Source organism: Boleophthalmus pectinirostris, unplaced genomic scaffold (assembly GCF_026225935.1).
Source record: "Boleophthalmus pectinirostris isolate CB_2022bp ecotype Guang Dong unplaced genomic scaffold, ASM2622593v1 HiC_scaffold_19, whole genome shotgun sequence".
NCBI classification, from domain to species: domain Eukaryota; kingdom Metazoa; phylum Chordata; class Actinopteri; order Gobiiformes; family Gobiidae; genus Boleophthalmus; species Boleophthalmus pectinirostris.
Genome location: NW_026571140.1, coordinates 9,343,730 through 9,365,742, shown reverse-complemented (window position 1 = coordinate 9,365,742; position 22,013 = coordinate 9,343,730). Strand labels below are relative to the sequence as shown.

Sequence of the window (22,013 nt, the reverse complement as noted above, 5' to 3'; positions counted from 1 at the left end):
ACAGAGGATTTTTCTACATAGGCATGTGCAGTAGAGTGCGAAGTGACAGTGGTACAGAGGTAATAGTAGTACTAGATACTGACACACAAGCCTAGGGCACCCTCTCGTGGCTGCCAGTGTGAAAATTTTAATATGTAAGTCACACCGGAGTATAAGTTGCAGGAAACACCCAAACCATGAAAAAAAATGCAACTTATAGTCCGAAAAATACGGTACTCAAACATGCATGGATTACATCTAAAACATCTGATTTTGATGAAGGAACAAGTTATAGCATGATAGAAATCTTCAAAAAGTCTATTTTGCATAATACTCCCTCTGTAAAGTATACTTAGCACTCAATGAAGGAAATTCAGTCTCTATATATGACCCATCTCTCAACAAGTGGAGCTTCAGTAACCTGTCAGAAGCAGTGAGCTATTGTCCTACAACGCTCAAGGGCCTATCTCTACATCTTGTGCTAGTCTTGATCAGGACCTTAGCTGGAGGATTTTACTCATGGGGCATGTTTTGAGTTGACAGGGGAAATCCACCCAGACACAGGGAGAACACGCAAACTCCGCACAGAATTGCCTGAACTCGAATCCTTCTTGCACTGAAGTATGAATTTTCTTTCTACAGGGACAATGAAGTTTATCTTACCTTACCAGAAATACATGTGAGACAGGCTGACGTATAATGGGGGGATAACACTTCTGAACTAACCCTATTATACAACCTGTAAATTTACAAAAAACATCACATTACCTTATCTTTACCCCAGCCCAGGCCAAAGCGACACATCTCAGACATCTCAGTTACAAGTTACTGCAATCTAGCACTATGGCAAACATTTAACACAAGATTCTTTTTTCTGGTAAGCGCTTTTCTATTGTAGACTTAATAAATTTGTTCTCTCTCTCCTTTTTTAATCAACTGCCCCATTCCTTACATCTGTCGACAGCAGGTACACACTACAAATCACGCTGAAAATATGGGACAGCCTCTCTGTAAAATTATACTGGAAATTGGATCCATAAATCTTCGGTGAAGGTTCATTCTGTTTTGAACCGTGGCACGTAAAAGCTGTTTTAAGTAGTTTTTCAGTGGGAGAAGCTTGCGCCCCCTACAGTCAGACATTGTGTCAGCAATGCCAGGTGTGTGATAAGGAGTACGCCCTCTTGTCTCGGTTCTTAGATCTTAGTATATTTTTCTCAATAGCCTCAATGACCTTTATTCATCATTTACATATTTGCAGTGGACACATACTCCACTGGTGACAGTAATGAGGCTTGTCCTTATTATTATCATCAATAATAATAATAATCATCATAATCATCATCATCATCATCATCATATACAATAGCATGCAGCAGGTTACTTGAGACCAAACAAATGGAACAGTAAATAAGAAATATGAAAAATAAGAAAAAACTAAATGTTGTTAATGAGGAAGTTAGAAGTTCACTTCCCTGCCACTGAGCCAAACACTGCAGCCACAATATTTTTTGGAGAGAAATGTTGCGTTTCATATCTCCATCAGACAAGGCTGATTTGAGTTCCATTAACCGATCCAGTAACGTTAACGTCTGGTTGTAATAGGAAGCGCGACTGATGCAAATATCAGGGTTGTCAGAAGTATAAAAATCAAAATCAAATTAGACAATTGATACTAAAACTATTATCAAAAGCAGATATGAGAATGTATCAATACTAAAATAAGTACTATGATTTAATATTGAAAATGACATTTGATTGTCTAAATAAAGAGTTTTTTTTCATTATGATCATGGCATTGGAATCAGTACCAAGTATGAAGTCATAGTCATATTCCAAGGAAATCATGTTTGAAATTTTAGCATCATGACAACACAAGTAACTTTATGAATAATTACTTAAATAAACCACCCCAATATGTTTTATGCCCGGAGAATGTTGCTTTACATATTTCCATCTTCTGGTCTGGTTCTGAGTATCTGGACTCAAGCTCAGCTCAGCCAAATCGGTGTGTTTTCAATTCGAAAGTTTCCTGTTTTTCACAAATCACCACAGCTCCAGGGAGGGCTGCCATCTCTCATTGCTGGATAAATGTGCGTCCACCAGCAGGTCAGCAGCAGGGCCGTCAGAGGAAATGTCACAATATCAATTATTTTTAATGAAAATCTAATGTAATAATATCCTGACCACTACAATCACAGTGAAGCAGAACCTATAGGGAAGGTGGAGGAAATGGCTTGTGTTCCAGAGATATAGATATACTAGTAGAATGTGCTGGCCACACATCTAATTGGTGCTAAAGGTTTTCACACACTTAAATTTTGGTTAAAGAATGTCCAGGTCCAAGCGGTTCTCATGTCACACCAAGTAACATGATAATATTGGCTGTGTGAGTGCAACCGGATTTTAAACTGGCCTAAAATTAGGGCTAAACCAGACAAGTATTACAGTTTGAGAAACATAAATATCACAGTTCTGAACAACAAAAATCCCAAATCAAGACAATAATAAAGTAAAATGTGTTCAGTCTCAGTACAGATATATTGAAAAAACAGTTCTTGAGAGTCAAAATAAGACCAATGTCTGCTGTCTGCATCTAATTATAAAGCATTGTGTTCTCCCTGCGAAACAGGAAGTATGCCGATAGCCTGCTAATGTTTGTTAACTTTACTGTATCCTCATCCTCTGAAAGTTATGAAAAGCTCTCACAAACTCATCATGGTGAATAATCAGGATGCTTGGAACACATTAGGCAAGTAAGGAATAATTTTGGACCACCGCAAATAGTTTAAAATGAATTAGTTCTGTTTTTTCTTGTTTTTCAGACGGTACATCTCAGGTACAGTGCCTTTTAATACAAGAAATGCAGAGGACCTTGAGTGCCACGAGAAGCAGCCCATTCACCACACTTAGACAGCCACTGTTTTATGGTTGAGACACACTTTCATTGCCATTGGTTTCCTCTGTTCTCCTGATCGCTGCCCACAGAGGTGCATTTGACAGACCCAGCGGTCCACAGTCCTGTAGCAGTACCAGCGCTCCCTGTGCGACTAATGACAGCACTCTGAAGAGGGAACAATGCACCTGTCACTCTGAGTACCTGACATCACCTGCCCATGCTGCTCTCAACGCTTTCAAGTCAACACCACCATATTCATGAGCAGAATAGTTGTCAAAAGTATTGAAAATCAGATACTAATCAATACTAAGACTAGATACTAATTTGAGCAGGTATTGATACTAAAAATGAACCTTTCCTGGTAATTTTAGAAGGATCTTGAGCTGTATCAGAGCAAATATAAGACCAAATAGACTATGGACCAATGGACCACTATGGAACCTACCTGGACGAATGAGGGATTACATAGATATAAGGCCACATATAAAAGAAAGTACTATGATTTAAAGTTGACATTCTATTGTTTTTATATCACTGTGTTATTGGAGTCAGTATCTATTCCTTTGTATCAAAATTGAAATTTTACTATCGTGACAACACTAACTAGTATAATCTGATGTTCAAATGCCCTAACAGTACCTTTCTGATAGTTTGAACCCGCTAGCAGCACTGCACACTGCAGGTAGATCTATGTCCTTGGGCAAAGAGAAAACACTTCACCTGCCGTGCCTTTGTCAGTGTAGTAGTATGACTGTGTGATTGATGGTGTCAGAGAGGTTGGATGCGCAGTATACACATAATGAATACATACAGTGTTTGACGCTAATACCATCAATCACTCGCCATCAAGCTAGTCTGGCAGTTTTTTTTTAAGCCGGTGTATTTTTCCCTATAGCTGTTAGCATTAACCCTCACAAACCACAAAGTGAGTGTGTGGAAACTCTAATATATTACTTTAAATGACAATTAGCATGTAAAAGCGGCATTTGAGCTCAAGGATTAAGCATTTCAAGACAAATTCCAAGACTTTTCTGAAAGGCATAATGACCACTAGACTTCCTCTTATAACATGCTGTTGATGACCATGAGATCATGTCAAATATGTGGTACACACTGTAGCAACATGCCAATATACTAATGGCCACTGTCCAACATATATCAAATGAAATTTGACTCTTATACATTCAAAGGAATGTGTTTTAGTAAATGACACAACAGCTATAAACTGACAAGGCACTAGGCTTGGGTGATACCAACATTTTTGATTTGATCAATACAATACCAAGTACTCCAGGGGGTCATTTTTTCAATACCAATGCTAAGTACTGGTCTAACCTTAGGGGTGAAGGGATTTAAAAAAAAAACAAAAAAAAAAAAACATGTATATAAAGGGGCTTCAAATATGTCCATTATATCACCATACACCTGACATATGGGTCAGTCCAAAAGGCTGCTGCTTTTTTAAATCAAAACTATGAAGAAATGCCTCTAATATGTCTAAAATAGATGCCTAGCCCTAAAAGGTGCATATGCTAATTAGTATCAATATTTGCATAACAGTACTGATACCCAAATTTGCACAAGTCAGTATCAATATATCGATACTTCAATATCAATACTCCCATCCCTAGTAGGAACATGAAATTAACTGGCAAGGCTCTGGTTTTATACCCTGCACTCCACCACCTCCACCTATCACTTACTGTTACACTCAATCATCTCAACAAAGTAGATTATTTCCGCACAAAAATGTAAGCACAGAATGACGTGGTCTGGTGTTTGTTTATTTATATGTCATATCTGGATTTACTCGGGTCAGGTACAGCATATGTCAGTCATTAACAGCTGTTTAATTTTCACAAATGGAAATCGGGGTATACTTCTGCTTATTCTGCTTTGAGCATTGTCCAGCACTGTCTATTTATATGTTAGTTTGACTCTCTTAGTACAAACAGCTCAAACACACAGTATGAACTGAGCCAACAGCCTGCTCATGGCTGCTGACCCTGTGTGCAGTCTGTGTGTGGGCCCCATCATCTAAATCTGTTATTATTACATCATCAACATGGTTTCAAAATCAGATATGGGTTAAAATGACAGTTTCATGTTTTCTGAATTATTTCTTGGTCTGATGGGATAGTATCTGTGGTAAATATTTATCTATATTTAGTTCCACGTCAGTTAAGCGGCAGTTTGTAAAAAATGCAAAAATAAAGCATGTAGAGGAGAGTTCTAAAATGGATTATATATACCTATTTCATCAACACACAAAATTACATTCAAAATCTGAGATAAGGTGTTTTTTAAAGGCTCAACTTGTAAATCAGTCGGTTTTGTTACATGTAGCATTTATCCGAGTACATGTTGGCTCCTCCAAATTTGTCATTAGAATCTTTGAAATGCAATCCACTACACAGCAATCAAAGATTCCCAGATTTAGATGCATTTCGAAAAAAAAAAAAAAAGTTTAAAGTGCATTTGACAGGTTATACTTCTCATTTTACTAAAACAGTTAAGATCATTATTTTACGATTTTTGCAAAAATATTCACACTCGTTTTCACAATTTTTTTGGCTTAAAATGTTATTTCCTGGTTACTGTTACCTACTAAAACTCTTCTAATGCACACAGAAATGATTATATTACAAATACAAATATAAGAAAACACCTCCAGTTTGTTGAATTCTCCCTAGTGTAATTTTGAAAATTTTTCAGTTTTTCTTTACAAATTGCTTTTCTATTGGTGTCAAACTATATATATTTTTATTTACAATAGTTAAAAAGCCACCAAATTAAGTCAAAAATAGAAAATCATAAAAATCTATCATACACACTTTAAATTGGACCAGGCCACTTATCCAGGTTTCCTTTTTGCATGTAAAAGTAGTGAATGTGTGCGTGTGTGTAGCTGTGTGACCCACCTCATGCGGCAGATGAAGGAGCGTCGTGAGCCCATACACATCCTCATGGACGACTGTTGGCCCTCCTTCTTCACCGTCCCAGTCTTCAGGTCCAGAATCCGGCCTGAGCACAACACAAAACAGAGCACGTCATTCTGGTGGTTCTCACTGGCAACTAGGGCTGTCGAGAGTATCAAAAATCAGATATTAGGTACTTATTTGACCAAGTATCAATACTAAAAAAGTCAAATTCACAGGACAAAAATTAACCTTCCCGGAATTGATCCTTTGCAGCTGATATCAACATTCACAGGTGTGTGAGGCTAACTGTAGACACTGCTCTGTCTGAAGCACTGTTCAAGTTAGACTGATCTTTATTTTAACATAATCAGACCAGAAAAAGCTGGCTTGATTGGATCATTTTAGTGTTAAACACGTCTGTCACACACAACGTTACAGTCACAAGGTAGCAAGCATTAGTTTACAGTTTTTCAGTTAGTCACGCTCACATTTTTGTTGAAAATCAAACACCTAAACAGGATTATGAACGCCTGTATTAACCACAGTCTCCTGAAAATGTGTTGTTTAAATGCATTTTGCAGTTTTTCTTGAGTTTTCAGAGTATCTTAAAATTACTTTTTTTTTTTTTTCGACAGATATGTGCATTGTGTCTCCATAATAACTGCTGAACATTTCTACTTAGAGATACATGTAGAACACCCTCAGCATGATGTCACTGCAATGTATCAAAAGCATTCTTTTTTTTTTTTTTTTTGTTATTATCATTGTGTTATCGGAATCAGTATTGAGTTCTGAGTCTATTCCTCGAAATCGAGTTTTTCAACATTTTTGTGGTGTGACAACATTAATAGCCAGGTTGGATTTATTATTTAATCTGAAGTGAGTCAGTGGTATCAAGTTATATTCTGGTAACTTTACAAATATTCAAATGGTGTTTTAATGTTACTAACAAACATGGCAAAACAGTTATGCAACCATCCAACCATTGTTTGCATAAGGTAGGGCAATATGACAAAAATGTATTATGATTTTGTTTTTCCCATGACTTGATCGATCAGAATTTTTGATTTTGTTTGATTTTATCTTATTAAAAACAACATTTTCAATACTTTATCCTTAAATGTAAACAATGCAAAAATTGCCAAATTTCTTTCTCCAATGTCCAATTCTCAGAGAATGCTGCCCCAAACCACATGCTTGTACTTATATGATCTGCAGTTGTTCAAATTTTTTAATTTTAGCATCACTTGTGCAATTTCGAGACAAACTTTTCAAGATGTCTTTGAAAAGAATTCATTTTGGCAACAATTATGCATGCATTGCATTTTTTCAATAACCAAGTCATGACTGTGAAGTCTTGGCGATACTACAGCCCCAAATATTATACACGCCCATTCAGCTATTAGATTTTCATACAAATACATATACCACTATACTATACAATATGCTGCCCCAGTAAATACCTTACTAACCGTGTGTGTTTAAAGTGCATATGCCAGATCAGACTACTCACTTCTCATCATTATACATCATATATTTATTATATATATTACATCATACATATTATATTTAAGACTTGACTAAAATCTTGAACAGTCTTTTCTAGTTTTGTACTTTTGGTTGAACATGGACAGCAAATTTGACATAGCCTACATAATGTTAATCAAAACTAGGGATACACTGATCCAGCTTTTTCAATTCTGATACTTTGACTTAAAGTTAGAGGTACCGATATCCAAGTCTCACAATGCGATATCATCATGGTATGACCCTCACGGTACAATATTTACTGCGATATTGTGGGAAAGCTCACAGTTAGGGATGTAACAATATCTAAATCTATCTCATGGTATGATATTTATTGTGATATTTTGTGGAGGCTAGCAAAACTGTGAATATACTACTTTTTCCTCTTAAAATGCCTTGACAAGACTTAATCCAAAGAATGACAACTTAAAAGTGCTTAGAACTGTTATTTCTTCTTGTAGTCTACACTGAAATGGAGCAAAAGATCATGGTCTATGTACTTCGCTCTGTTTGTTTTAGCTATTGCCGCACCATAGCTCTTCATTTAAGCAAAGACTCTTGTAATTCAATATATTGTGATGGCCCAAGATCTTATTGTGAGAACTTTGATGATACGATTTCACAATATTTCAGTTATTGTTACACCCCTACTTAAAGTATTTATTGATACCCAATATTAACAAATACCTGTATAGGGATGGAATACGACACTTATTAACTTAAAAATAAAACAGTTAACTTACTACACCAGAGATCTAATTGTGTTATATCACTGTTATTTATCCTTTAAATCACTACTGAATAGCTTTGTATGAATAAGTTAAAATCTTATAAGACATTGACAAAATCATGTAAATAGTAGGTGGTCTTTGTTGTTTATTTAGTGGGAGGAAACTTTAACACAACATATTCACTTCTTTTGATTATTAAAAAAAGGTATTCATATCAACTTTGCACAAGTAGTGGTTTAACAAAGAAATATTGATGCTAAAATGTGTATGGTTCTTAAAATAAATTGCAATATATCACAGAGTATCATGTGAAATATATTGATTATCACACGTATCGCTATTTTGTGATATCGTATCGAGAACCATCGTGTATATTGCATAGAATCGTGAGGGAGCCAGTGATTCCCAGCCCTAGTAAATAGTCTCATTACGTTCTATTAAAACCCCAACCAGGATATCGGCTGAACCAACATCATGGATCCGATATGTAATCCAGTCATTTTTTTCTGTGTTGTGCCAGTATCAGTATTGGTGCATCCCTTGTCACAGCCTGCCTAAATTACACAAGAGTTAGTATAAAATATAAATGACGCCTCTATTTTGTTATCAATGTTTAAACTGTAAGAAAATGTCTTCCTCGTGCATAAACTGTCCTTGAATTTTGGATGGAACTGATGATAGTTGATGATAGAGGGATTTCATTTTAGAGCTCACTCATACTTCCTGGATTTTACAACTTTTTTTTTTCTACGCTTCTTCACAAACTGCCACAAAATGTATGTAAAAAAATGATGAATATTTACGACATGTGCTATATCACTATAACATGTCATAATTGGAAAAATACATGAATCTGTCCAGTGTACTCCCTCCCGCCCAGGTTGAAGCTGATGGACAAACAGCCTAATGTTTTTGTCTGCTCACATATGTAGAGAATATGCAGAGGAGAAGAATTCTTCCTGTGACTTCCTGAGGCTCACAGTGTCCTCACATGTTTTAGGGTCACCTGCTCTTTACACATGTGGAGAACAGGTGTGTAATGTAGTAGGGTTATCAAAAGTATAGAAAAACGAGATACAAAAAGATCATCAATGAACAGAAATTAACCTTTGCTAAATAATTGTAGAATGATCTTGAGCTGTAAAACCACATAGATTAGTATACACCCATGGAAATCTATGGAACCTACCTGGACGACTGAGGGATTACACAGAGAGAAGATCACATGGAAATATAACGATTTAATGTTGGAAATGATGTTCTATTGTCTAAATAAAGAGTGTTTTTTTTTAAATTATCATCATAGAATCTGAATCAATATCAAATCTATTCCTTAGTATCGAAATCAAGCTTTAGTAGTGTGACAACTCTCGTCTTTTTGACACAGTTTCATTTAGTTTAGGTAAGTTAGACAAATAATTTTGATTCATAATTTATTTCAGTTTTAATCGATGTAAAGTAAAACCCAATCAGGATGAGGTGATAAACAACATTATTGCTTATTATTAAAAGGGTTAACAATAATCGTTTGTGGTACATTTTGTATAATTGTAATCATCTCCAACAAAGATAATTGCCATTATATTACCAGACTGAGCAGAAAAAGCTACAAAAATGCATGTTATTATCTAGATTGTAGTTCTTTTCACTTAATGAACAAAGATCAATCAAAGTGTGAAGACAGTGGCAGGTCCGCACCACTGCCTCAGCCCAGACTCTGTCCCTAAGCAGATATAACTTCTGAAAATGTCTTCGCAGTGTGATTGTAACTGCTGTAGACACTGAACAAATAGCACTGGTGAATGTCTGCAAGTCTGCTTTTCATCCAACCGTAGAGACGCACTCAGTCTGGGACAAGTGCTTCCAGGCTTCATGTGGTCCAAAACTTCTGGTACACAGAGGACAATGCTGTTCTCTGGTATAAGCTGGCTCTGTAGATGGATAGGACCACCAGCCAGGGCAACCCCCAAAGATATATTTTAAGGTTAGTATTTTATTGGGATAAAATTGGATAGACAGTGCCAGTCCTTTGTATTTTAGTGACAAATAAATACTATATTTGAAGTATGAATTAATTAAAACAATATGATAGATCAAATGTGATGTAAACAATAGGCTCGCTTTGCCAGCAGATGAAACAAATTAGAGCTGTTATCACTAATGAAAAGCAACGTTTTATAATACCCCACATACACATGCTACTAGGCCTGTCACGATTATTCAGTATTTGTCGTGTATACCGTTTCTTTGCAACAGTGGGGAGATTTTCACCATTTTATGTATTAAGGGAAGATTTGAGCTGCAGAGGGTTGAATAAAATAACAAATTATTAGTTCATTCTCTCATTTTTGTGTTACAGCTCAAGCCTTTTAATCATGCAGTATATTTAAAGGTGCATTGTGTAACCTTTCTAATGTTTCTACGGAGATGTTATTGCTCTGCCTCGAATGTTCCAGAGTATGACATTCTATATGTCATCCTTACATTTATTCAATTACATGTGTTTTTATTGTTCAAAATTACCTACAAAAACAGACATTCTGACTGTGAGAGTGGTCGCCTCCCCACAGATCTGACCTGTAACTTGCTCTGGTTTGGTCCACATGAAGATAGGAAGATTTAATACCAGACTGTGAAGCATTCCAGACAAACCAATAACATTTCCATGGATTAAACCATTTGATCCAATGCCAGAAATTTACACAATGCACCTTTAAAGATGATTTACTTATCATTCATCACAATATTTCTCTGTAGCAATAAATTGTGCTTCAAAATGTCTTAGTGTGAGAGATGCCCAGGCCGTTCTATGTAGCAGTCCAATGAGGTTAATTTGGTCTTCATATATTTTATGTCATGAGGTTCTTTTTTCAGACCAAGAGTTTGTTTTTCCTGTGGTCTTCCTCAGAGTGGTCACGTGACGTTGCTGTGATGTGTCTGGTCAGCTGATTTAAACAGGTTTTGGCGCTGTCTTCCTACCGGTGGAGACAGGACGACAGCGCCATCTGCAGTCCGACTTCCTCAGGACAGTATCCCAGGTGTGTGAGAGTAAAAAAGCCCCAGTCCCAGTTTATAGTCATGTGGGCACGTTTCCGTATTTGGATTGCATCTTTAATCCAATGGCGATGTTTGTTTTCCTCTGTCCCAATGATGTTTGCTCCGTCCTAGGGATACTGTCCTGAGGAAGTTGGACTGCAGATGGCGCTATCATCCTGCCTCCTCTGGTAGGAAAACAGCACCAAAACCTGTATAAATCAGCAGACCGGACACATCACATCACGTGAACACTCTGAGGAAGGGAAGTGAGCAGTCGAAACTGTCAGGTATGAAAAACAAACTCTTTCTGTGTAGCATTTGCATGTTCTCCCTGTGTATGAGTGGGTTTCTTCTGGGCATTCTGGTTTCCCTCATCAACCCAAAACATGAACAAGGTAAAAAAAAATCCCCCAGCAAAGGTAGTCCTGACCAAGACTAGCTCAAGATCTGGAGATGGGTCCTTGGGGTCCACTGCTCCAGACATTGAAGAATGGGTCAAATGCAGAGGACATATTTCTCTATGGGAACAATATGTGTACATTTATAGTTGTAGGTGATTTAGATTTTTGGCATGAATATGGATTATACAAGTCAAGGTATTTAACATGTTTTCCACAGTATGGGGCCCATAGCTGCATCTTAGGGCCCCTGCAAAGCTCAAAACATCCCTGAGAGAGCTCCTGGGGCTGACGTACAATACAGCGCCAAAATCCTTCTGGATACATTACATCATTTTTACCTTGAATTCAACCTTTTCAAATATTAAGGTGCACTATAGAGGCAAAACAAGGCCTACAATCAAAATGACTGATGTGTTATGTTCTCGAGTGTTTTTGTACGGGTATGTGTGTGTGTGTATGTGTGTGAGGGGGAGATGTTTTCCTCCAGCGGAATGTGCACATCAGACTTTTCTACACAGCACACTGATGGGAAGCAGCCTTTTAGCGTGATAATATGGAGTTAGCCAGTGGCAGCTGAAGGCGCACAGCCCACTCCCCACGCATTCTTTATAGCCCTGATAAACACCACGTCACTAAGACTTGAACTGTGAAGCAAAACAAGCTGCTAATTAAGTGAATCAATGTCACTCGGTTATTGTGTTAACAATATAGTGTTTATTATTGTGTTCTACTCCCCATCACAAACGGAAGGAACCATAGTAGTCTCTGCTCTTATTAGGGTTGTCAAACGTATCAAAAACTAGACACTAATTGATACTACAACTATTATCTAGTAGATACTCAATTGAGCAGGTAGAAACAGAAATGAACCTTTCCTGAATAGCTTTAGAATGATCTTGAGCTGCATCAGAACAAATATAAGAGCACATAGATTTGTATATACCCATGGACTACTTCCGAACCTACCTGCACTGAGGGATTACACCAGGGGTCTCCAACCTGTAGCTCAGGAGCTACTGGTAACTCTCCACTCCTTTTCAAGTAGCTCACCAAGGGATTTCTGAATTACACGTAATGTGCTGAATAAGTAAAATTGTATTAATTAAATGCCTTTTTATCACTGTACATTGTATCATTTTGATACATATATAATTTTCTACACTAATAAATGGTTATGTTTTATAGGCATCTAACTGTACCTCATGTAGGGCTTACCGTGCTTCTTATATATGCTCAGTTTCTTGTGACCGCTAAAACTAGTAGCTCTCTTTCATTTTCGTTTTGTAAAAGTAGCTCACCGGAGGAAAAAGGGTGGAGATCCCTGGATTACACAGATATAAAACCACATGGTAATATAAAAGTACTATTGTTTAATGCTGAAAATCTCATTCTGTTGAGTATTGAATCTATTTCTAAGTATCGCAATCAAGTTTGAAATTTTAGTATCATGACAACAATAGCTCTTATTGTTTTTAAAAAGTTATTACAATCAACTGAAGCTGGGTTGTTCCTTAATCTGCAGATAGAGGACACTTTTTTTCTCATTCTCAGTATATGGACAGGTCATGCCTCATGTGAAAGCTCAGAACCTCCAGAGGCTGCACTAGCACTGATTCTTGATTGGCTGCAAGTACTGGGGCAACCCAAATGAGACTCGAGTTAGGCTCATTCTGTTTACTGATCGGACACATCACAACCAAAACATAAATTATAACATGACCATCATGTTCACTTTATTGCAATGAAGAATAAATCTGCATTAGAATTGTTATTAGGAAATATATGTGAATCACCACAGCTCTAAACTTAACTATCTCCATGGATACAAGGAGGTGACGCTACCAAGTACTAGTCACAGCTATGGAGAGGCAAGCCTGATCAATAAAAATACCTGCAGCTGTGGCAAATGAAAGAGATAACATTGCAGGAGCGACTGAAAGCAAGCAATAACATTCATGGGAGAAGCAGATGGCACGAGGAAGGGCTTCCATCAGAAAAAAGCTACATACTGTACTTTTAAAGCATTCAAACAGGAAAAATAAATTACATTTTATTTGGCATTAGACTGAAGAGCAGAATCTACTGAACACTAGCTATCAATCACTTGCTTCAGACCTGCTGACAGACTGACTGGTTTATACAACACAATACTGCCCTCTAGTGTCGAAAAACAGAGTGCAAGACATCAACACAACCCTCAGAGGCAAAAAAAAAAAAAGTACAATACTTGCTTGCACACAGTTTGAAACCTAAACATTCACATTTGAGGACAGAAAAATTGATCTATACATGAGTGCAAAACATGATAAATGACCTTTTCCCACTCACTCCTACTTCAACAGCATTTGAGACATCTCCCAAAACAAACCGTATTAAAAAAATCAACCCTGTGCTGACTAGCGCACATTCCACCATTTCACCATGGAGGCCATAACAGACCCCTGTTCTCAGCAACAGTATTTGTCATTGCCATAGTGCAAAAGAAAATCTGGGTTCAAAAGTACAAAATGTTATTCTATATGTAAAAAAGAAAACATTGTAAAATAGTATGGTGTGATTTTAATATTATATGGCGCCTTTAAAGACACCCAAAACGTTTTGCATGAAATAGTGCATTATTCATTCACGTCACACTCGGTGGTGGTAAGCTACTACTGTAGTCACGGCTGCCCTGGGGCAGATTGATGGAAGCAACAAAACAACAGAACTTGGTCCAAACAGAAATCAATCCTCCAACCTTTAGGCTGAGGGACCCCTGCTTTAACCACAGACCCCCAGTTACTATGGTAATTGAGGGATGGTACAGAACAATTGTGGTGTGGGAGCGAACAGTCATGATGGGAGTGTGAACAGTCGTGATGGGAGGGTGACCTCAGTTGTGAGTTGTGTCATGAATACCTGTCATGGAGTTCTCAGAGGTGCTTAGCTGCTCCCTCAGCTTGTCCACATCGTCAGGGTGCACTTGCTCATACAGGGTGCTGCCGAACCACTCAGACTGTGGGTGGTTCAGGACGGGTGTCACCGAGTCGGACACATAGATGACTCTGCCGGTCTCAGCTGCCACCACAAACAGGAAGCCATCTGCTGCCTCCAGGATCAGGTGTTTGAGCTCCTACAAAACACAAAAAAAGTTACCTCTACTGTGTCGCAGATTGAAAACTACTGTTACTTCTGAGCCAAGGCTTGTTTTTTTTTCAGGCCCTTATATATGCTCCTGTGATTCTGCTCCCAGTAAAAAGTGCAGCTGTGCGGGAGAGTGCACCCACAAATAATACAGTGCCTTTGAGTGTTGTGCCTATGAGCCTGACAAAGGCACTACACTGTGTCATTACTATAATTCAATACAGTGTACTCATTACTCATTCACTCCACAGTGGTGGTAAGCTCCCTTCTGCAGCCTCAGCTGTCCTGTGGTAGACTGACAGATTAAACTACTAATTTATCTAAAAAATACTTCACATCATTAAAAACAAAAAAAACAAAACACCATTAACTTTGGTGGTTTATAGGCCTACTTATTTCCTGTTTCAATACAGGCAGCAAAAAGGCTATGACATAAGTAAAAGTAATTCCATAACTGTTACCTACCAACCATAATGTTTACAATGGCCAATAATTATCTAATTTACACAGTAGTTATTATTAGACTTATAATAAAAATAAAATAAATAACAATAAAGCTGAAAAAAAATGTTCTTTGCATGTAAATCTTCCTTAAATTTTTGCTAGAGTTTTCTGTTGATGGCATAGATGATTCAAAGCTGTTCTGGAGTGCTGCTTCCTATATTTTTGTATATTCTTCTCTGTTTTTTTCTATAAAGTACCACTTAACTAATGTAGAACTATGATGAATATTTGTAACAAGTAATAATAAGCAAATCATGCATACCTGCTCTGTGAGGAAGGAGGGTTTGTAGGCCCCGTCTGTGGAGGTATTCCCGGTGCCCCTCATCGACTTCATGTGGGATACAGCCATGCGCAGGATGGTCAGTTTGTCGGGCTTGCGGGCCAGAGCGCTGCAGGTGGGCACCATGTCCGACAGCTCCGTGATGTACTGAGTCATTTTGTTCCTGCGACGTCGCTCGATCTCACTATGGTTCTCTCTGCAGAGGAAGGAACTAAATCAGACGAGAAACACGCTAAGAATACACACCAAAAATACACACAGGTGATGATGAGACCGCTAACACTTTTACACATGGGTACAGGGTGAAGTTACATGAAGAAGGGGGGTGAGGATATCACCCCACAAAAAACACTGTCAAAATGTAACTGTTTGCAATTGGATAACATTTCTAAAACAATCATGTATTTATAAATGGAAACCTGAATTTAACCTTTTATCATTTTGACAAACTAACAAAAATGTGTACAATCATATTCATTCATTTACCACAGTTTAACTTTAGTTAGTAATATGTGACATAATGCACATCTTGAACTTTTAGACCATGTCTCATGTCACATGTTTTGAAAAATATGTGACGTGACATATGAGTGTGGCAGTTCATATTTCAGTTTGTTTCTTCTAATGTGCACTTTAAACAAAATCAAAATTTTACAAAATAAATTGCCACTCTAATCTCAATGGTTGTCAGAAAAATTACAATTTGATATCAGATATTCAAGGTGCACAAATTTTTTTGGTGGAGGGACCGCCATCTGCTTGTTTCCATGGAGATCTTATTCCTCTGCCTGGAATGTTCCACAAAATGGCATTAAATTTATTCAGCTTGCATTTGTCAATTTAATCAATTATTCTATCACATTATTTTCTAGACCCTTCTTTTTAGGTCTGAAAATGTAATCTGTTAGAATAAATTCCTGGACGACCAAATGAAGCTGACTGAACTTTTAAACAGTTGGACAAGTTCCCAGGACAGTGCCTCCTGTTTGTTGTCTGATCTCCTACAGAAGCCCAGAGACGGCTCTCCATACCTGGCATATCTCTCCTTATCCCCACCAGACCCCTGATCATCGTCATACCTGCAACACAGAAGATGCTCCGTCAAATACACAACTATGCACAAATATTCAAAACATCTAATAAAAAGTGGGGGCAATGGCAGGAAATGGCAAACAAAAGTTAAAAACACTTTCAGTCATATGGGCCTAAAATGGGTATATGTTATTTATTGTGGTGCATAATTTTATTTTTAAATGTAAATGTAAAACAAAATAAAACAATTATAAAACAAAATAAAATCTATAATTATCAATAGCTTTTTACAATTGCTTACTTGTGCATACTAAAAAATATATAGGATAAATCTGTTGTGGAGTCAAACCCTGGGAGTCAGACTGCTGTAGTTCCTCCTGTGACCACCAGTGGGAGCTCTCTTCCTGAAGTGAATGAACTCTGTAAGGTCACCACTTTGACAATATAGTGAAAAATGCATTCATACATTCTTTACATTCATTCAAAACAATAAGCTGTAAACGTGAGCGACGGCTGTGAGAGTGGAAACATGGGACAGGCAGGGTATCAACTGGTTTAGACTTAGGCAAACTTATACAGTAGCTCTGAGGGCCCCTTTGCAAGATGCTTAATTGGTCCAAAACAAAAGAAGAGTAATCTGTTGTTGCTATAGGAAATATTGCAATAAACAGCAACCATATTTTTATGAAGTGATATTATAACCCCATCATATTTGAAAGGAAATGTTTTCAATAAATATTAAGAACAATAAAACATAATTTTTAAGTGTCTACATCTAATTCATGCTTTAATATCCTAGAATCAGGAAGTGCACAGATCTCATGCTAATTGTTGCTTTATTTTGTGGTGACAAAAGTCCACTCTGGTTTCTGAAATTTGTGAAAAGCACTTATAAACTCATCACGATGAATAATTAGGATATTCTGAATTATAATATTAATAATGTAAGTGAGGAATAACTTTGAACCACTGCAGTCCATTTAAAATTAACTGGTTCTGTTTTTAAGACAGTAAAAAACAGGTACCGGTCAGGTATCAGCACCTTTAACCCTGTCCTCTTTATGTAATATGTTAGACCACTCGTTGAGATACTGCTACTGACTAAGCATGTGCTTTGGGGGCCCCCTACTGGTTCAAGGTGCCCTACGCATCTGCAAGCAAGAAGGAGTTCAGTCTATATACTTGTAATGAGCTGAATTGAAACCGCTGATACCCTGATGTTTTGAGATAAGATGACCAATGACATCTGCTTCCTTTGATCTCTCACCTGGAGAACTTGCTTGGTCCTTCTCCATCTTCATCGTCAAAGTCCATCCTGAACAGAACCAGAAAACCACATTTCAGAAACAAGAAAGAGGAAGCTCTTCTGAATACTGAAAGGATCATGGACACAGAGCTACACATGTATTTGTGGACACAATCACATGCACACCTACTGCAAGTGCAGCACAGGTGCTCTCTAAAACAATAGTTGCTTGATTCACAGTGGAGATACATGTTGATGAAGGCAGTTTGAGCACTGAAATGATCCAAGAGGGTCCAGCTGCAGCCGTTGTACAGAGTTGGGCACCATTGGTGAAGAGTGGAGTGGATAATGCCAAAAAGTTTATAGCATGATTATCTTTGAGCCAGATCATGATTTCAATTTTATCATGATTCATGTAAACTTGGTATCTTTAATGCCTTTAAATTGTAAAATAAGCCATCTGCTTGTTCTGAGAGTTCATAGATCACAATGAAAGGTTAATTCCACCTGTCACTAGCTCAGAGATTTATGGAGGAGTGGGTGGGAAAAAGTGTCTGTGTTTTATCATAGACCTGTGTTAAATAGAAAAATACTGAACCATGATCTGACAATATCACCAAAAAAGCACATTATGCACATCATTACAACATGAATGAGATCACAACTAGCTGTTGTGAACAAAAACATGTTAGACATGTTAGAAATTTAAGCCGTCACATGGTTAAGTTGGTTAGGGTTAGGGTTTGTGTTAGGGGTTGATAATCAAGTATTAAACCAAACCAGATATGGACCTAATGGAGCGCCATTCACTATGGTGTTCTCTAGAGGCGGGGTTGGGGGGTCATAGCATGTTAAATGGGCCTTCTGCAGCCTCGTACAGTCACTCCTGAACTGCTGAAAGCCTTAGAGCAGTGCAGAGCTGTGATTGTTCTGTGCCTCACTGTTTATCCTGAGTCCATATGCTCTGTATCACTTATTCATGTCCCTGTAAACAGAATGCTTTTTCTTTCGTGTGAAAGAACACACTCACCCAGCAGAGCGCCTCTTTCCTCCTCGTCCTGGGACCGTTCCTCCCATCCGTACCTGACTGCCTCCCACGGCTCCAGGCATGGACACAGCACCGGGCAGCTCACTGGCCATCTCTGCAAAGATATGAAAACAAAAACACATTTAGGAATCATTACAGAGCATTATACAAAATCAACTTTTTGGAACTCAAAACATAAAAAATGTATTAAGCATTTTAATGTGCTGTTTTCAACAAACATAGCATTTTCAAAACAATAAACAGTAGCATAATGATCTAAATATATATGTGCTTGCAATTAATACCCAAAACTTTAATACCCCATCTTTAATGTAAGGGTGGGCAACGTGACAAAAAAATAATCATTATTCCTTTTCCTCATTTCACTCTTGATTGATCACGATTTTTGATTCAGTCTTTGTTGTCTTACAAACAAAGACTTTTTTTTTCATTATTAATTTCCAAAACATAAACTATATATATATATATATATATATATATATATATATATATATATATATATATATATATATATATATATATATATATATATATATATATATATAGTATATGACTAAGGAGCTTGGAACAGTTTGGAGCTGTGAAGTGGTACTCAACAACACTGTGTGAATACTCACTTTTCACCTCAAATAGTGTGCATGCACTAGTCAAAATGTAGGACTTGGTCTGTAAGCTGAGAAGTGCTTTATCAACCCAGTGTGTCTCCAGGTACCCAGAACCCCCTTTGCATAAATACATGTGTCTGATTGCTTTCAGGGTCTGGTGGGCACTGTTCTGATGAGGCTGCCTATGAACACTATCCATATGGTACAGACAGGTAGTGCATAGAAATAGATCTCTCTGCAATACCTATACTAGGACCCTACCAATTCAAATGCTTGCAATTTTTAACCCTTTAAAACATTTTTAATTACTCAAAAAAGTCAAAGCATGAAATCCTCAATAAAAGGCAAGCATGTTTAAATATATCATTCCATGAATTTTCACTTGCAAAAGCCCTCAACATGATTAGAATCTCACACAAAAACAACTATTCAAGAGAAGTTCTTATTAACTGCATCTTTATAAGTGAAAAGGCAGATGCAACGTTTCAGTCACCACAAAATCTCCAGCCCGCTCCCTGCTTTCTCCTTCTCCTTTTTCTGCTTTTATCCTCGTAATCCCAAAATTAAAATAGTTAGTTGCCTCAACTAATAAAAATGTGAGGTCAACCCATGTGGGCTTTTTTCATGGCCAATGTGGATTGTTTAGAACCAGAGAGAATGATGACTAATAAACGTTGCCGATATTTTTGGGCCAATATGTAGAGCTGATTTTGATTGTTTTATTCCAAATTGAGTAATTTAAAGTTACTACAAGCTCACCCGCAGCCATTTTTTACCATAAACTCATAAGATAGCGGTGAAGCCACATTGTGTGCTGTAATCTCTGTACTTAAGAGCAAATAAAGCTTTATGTGTCCTCTTTAGGCAAAAGCTCGGCCAAAACAAAACATCGGCCTGTGCGGCTGATTTAAGGATGATAGCCGTATTCTAAAAGTGCAAATATCAGCCCGATAGATATCAGCCAATTCATTGACTAAACAACTAAAGGACTAGAAGTTATAGATTTTTTGGTAACACTTTATAATAAGGCATGACTGCATCATTTGTACATGTACATTAACCTTTAACTAATCATTGACTAAAAAATACAAGTATGTCATTATTAGTACATGAGTAGTTAAATACAATAAATAAAATAATTTTAAAAATAAACTGTTTACAAATGTTCCTAATTAAAAATTTATGAATGTTTTATAAATCAGTAATGACACTTTTTGTCTTGTCCATGATTGTAAATGGTTATTAAACACTTGTTAATGACTTGGCATTTCTTAGTAAATTATTAGTTAATAAGTAAGAAACATTTACAAATGATGTTAACAATTTTTGAAAGGTTGGATTGGTGCATAAATACTAAAATCATATTTTTATAGATCTGTATCATTTGAATGATTCTTCTCAGTGTTTCTGTGAAATGGTGCATCCTATTGTCACTCTTCATGTAGGTACTTGAACCACAGTTTGGAGACCCCTGCCCTACATTATACAAAGCATGTTTAGCTATCTCCACTGGGAACATGTATGACACTAGTGCTTTGTGTTCTGTCAGTCAAACTGCAGTGTTCCTCCCTCAGGACCCTCTCAGCTCCCCAGACTCCTCACTCAGTTAGTATGCACCAGGCCTGCACCCGCTTCATATCTGCACTTATCTCGGTCAAACACCATTCATAAAAGATGACCCCGGAGGGGAATATCACAAGTACAGGTCTTAGATGATGATATCAGATCAGAGTCAGACACAAACTTCTGGACAAAAGTGACCAGGCCTCTAACCTCACTGCTTTAAAATGGAACAGATAAGCAAGACCATCCATCAGAAGTATGTGGAGATTACATACACTTTCAGATTCAGATTCAGGGCTGGCATTGTTCACGTTCATTCAGTTACTGCAGTTACTGATAAGAATTATTTAAGCAGATTTTGTATTTTTGGAACGTAAGAGAAGCACAGGGTAAATTAATTCAGTATGAATGTACTAGTTCTTATTAAGGAATAACAGAACAACTAATGAGAGAATAACAGAATAATGACTAATGTTATCTGGTCAAACTGTACACTGGTCAGAATGTACAGTCAATCTAGAACACTGTATTAACAGCGTCCAGTTTAACCTGATAACATTTGAGATTATGCAGTTATCCCCTAACGGGTATTATTGTACCTTATCTACTACAAAAGATCATTTGTTTCAGATTCTGAATTTTTTAACTGAATGTTCAGCACATATATTTTCAAGCCATCCAATTCAACTGTTTAAATTCACAATGAAGAAATTGCAGCAAATATTTGACATACTCTTTGACCCATATCCTCTTTGATATGGCCCAAAGTATTGAACAACATGGAAGGCTGCTGCTATGTAACGTCCTCAGGTTAACAAGACTGTGTCTGCCGGGGAACGCTGTGCTCTATCTGAGCAAACCAGTTTTCATATCTCATGGCAGATCTTAGAAATGACCAGAACTGACCAGAACTGACCTCATAACAGACTTCAGAACTGACCTCATAAAAGACTTCAGAACTGACCTTAGAACTGACTTCAGAACTGACCTCAGAACAGACCTCAAAACTGACCTCAGATCAGACCTCAGAACTGAGTTTAGATCAGACCTCAGAACTGACCTCAGAACTGACCTCAGACCAAACCAGAACAGACCTCAGAACTGACCTCAGAACAAACCTC

At 37.3% G+C, this 22,013-nt stretch overlaps 1 protein-coding gene across 4 annotated transcripts in view; it reads right to left on the bottom strand.

Annotated features, from left to right (window-relative positions):
• Window positions 1-22,013, bottom strand: part of arnt2 (aryl-hydrocarbon receptor nuclear translocator 2) — a 53,473-nt gene that overhangs the window by 27,550 nt on the left and 3,910 nt on the right. Inside the window, exons 2-7 of one of the 4 annotated variants that reach the window (XM_055154755.1) lie at window positions 18,707-18,818; window positions 17,698-17,745; window positions 16,430-16,477; window positions 15,381-15,609; window positions 14,390-14,603; window positions 5,797-5,899 (exon numbers count right to left, since the gene is read on the bottom strand). In XM_055154755.1, coding sequence (XP_055010730.1) covers window positions 5,797-5,899; window positions 14,390-14,603; window positions 15,381-15,609; window positions 16,430-16,477; window positions 17,698-17,745; window positions 18,707-18,818 — 754 coding nt within the window. The remainder of the gene's footprint in view (window positions 1-5,796; window positions 5,900-14,389; window positions 14,604-15,380; window positions 15,610-16,429; window positions 16,478-17,697; window positions 17,746-18,706; window positions 18,819-22,013) is intronic. The other 3 variants (XM_055154756.1, XM_055154758.1, XM_055154759.1) reach the window with 3 other exon arrangements.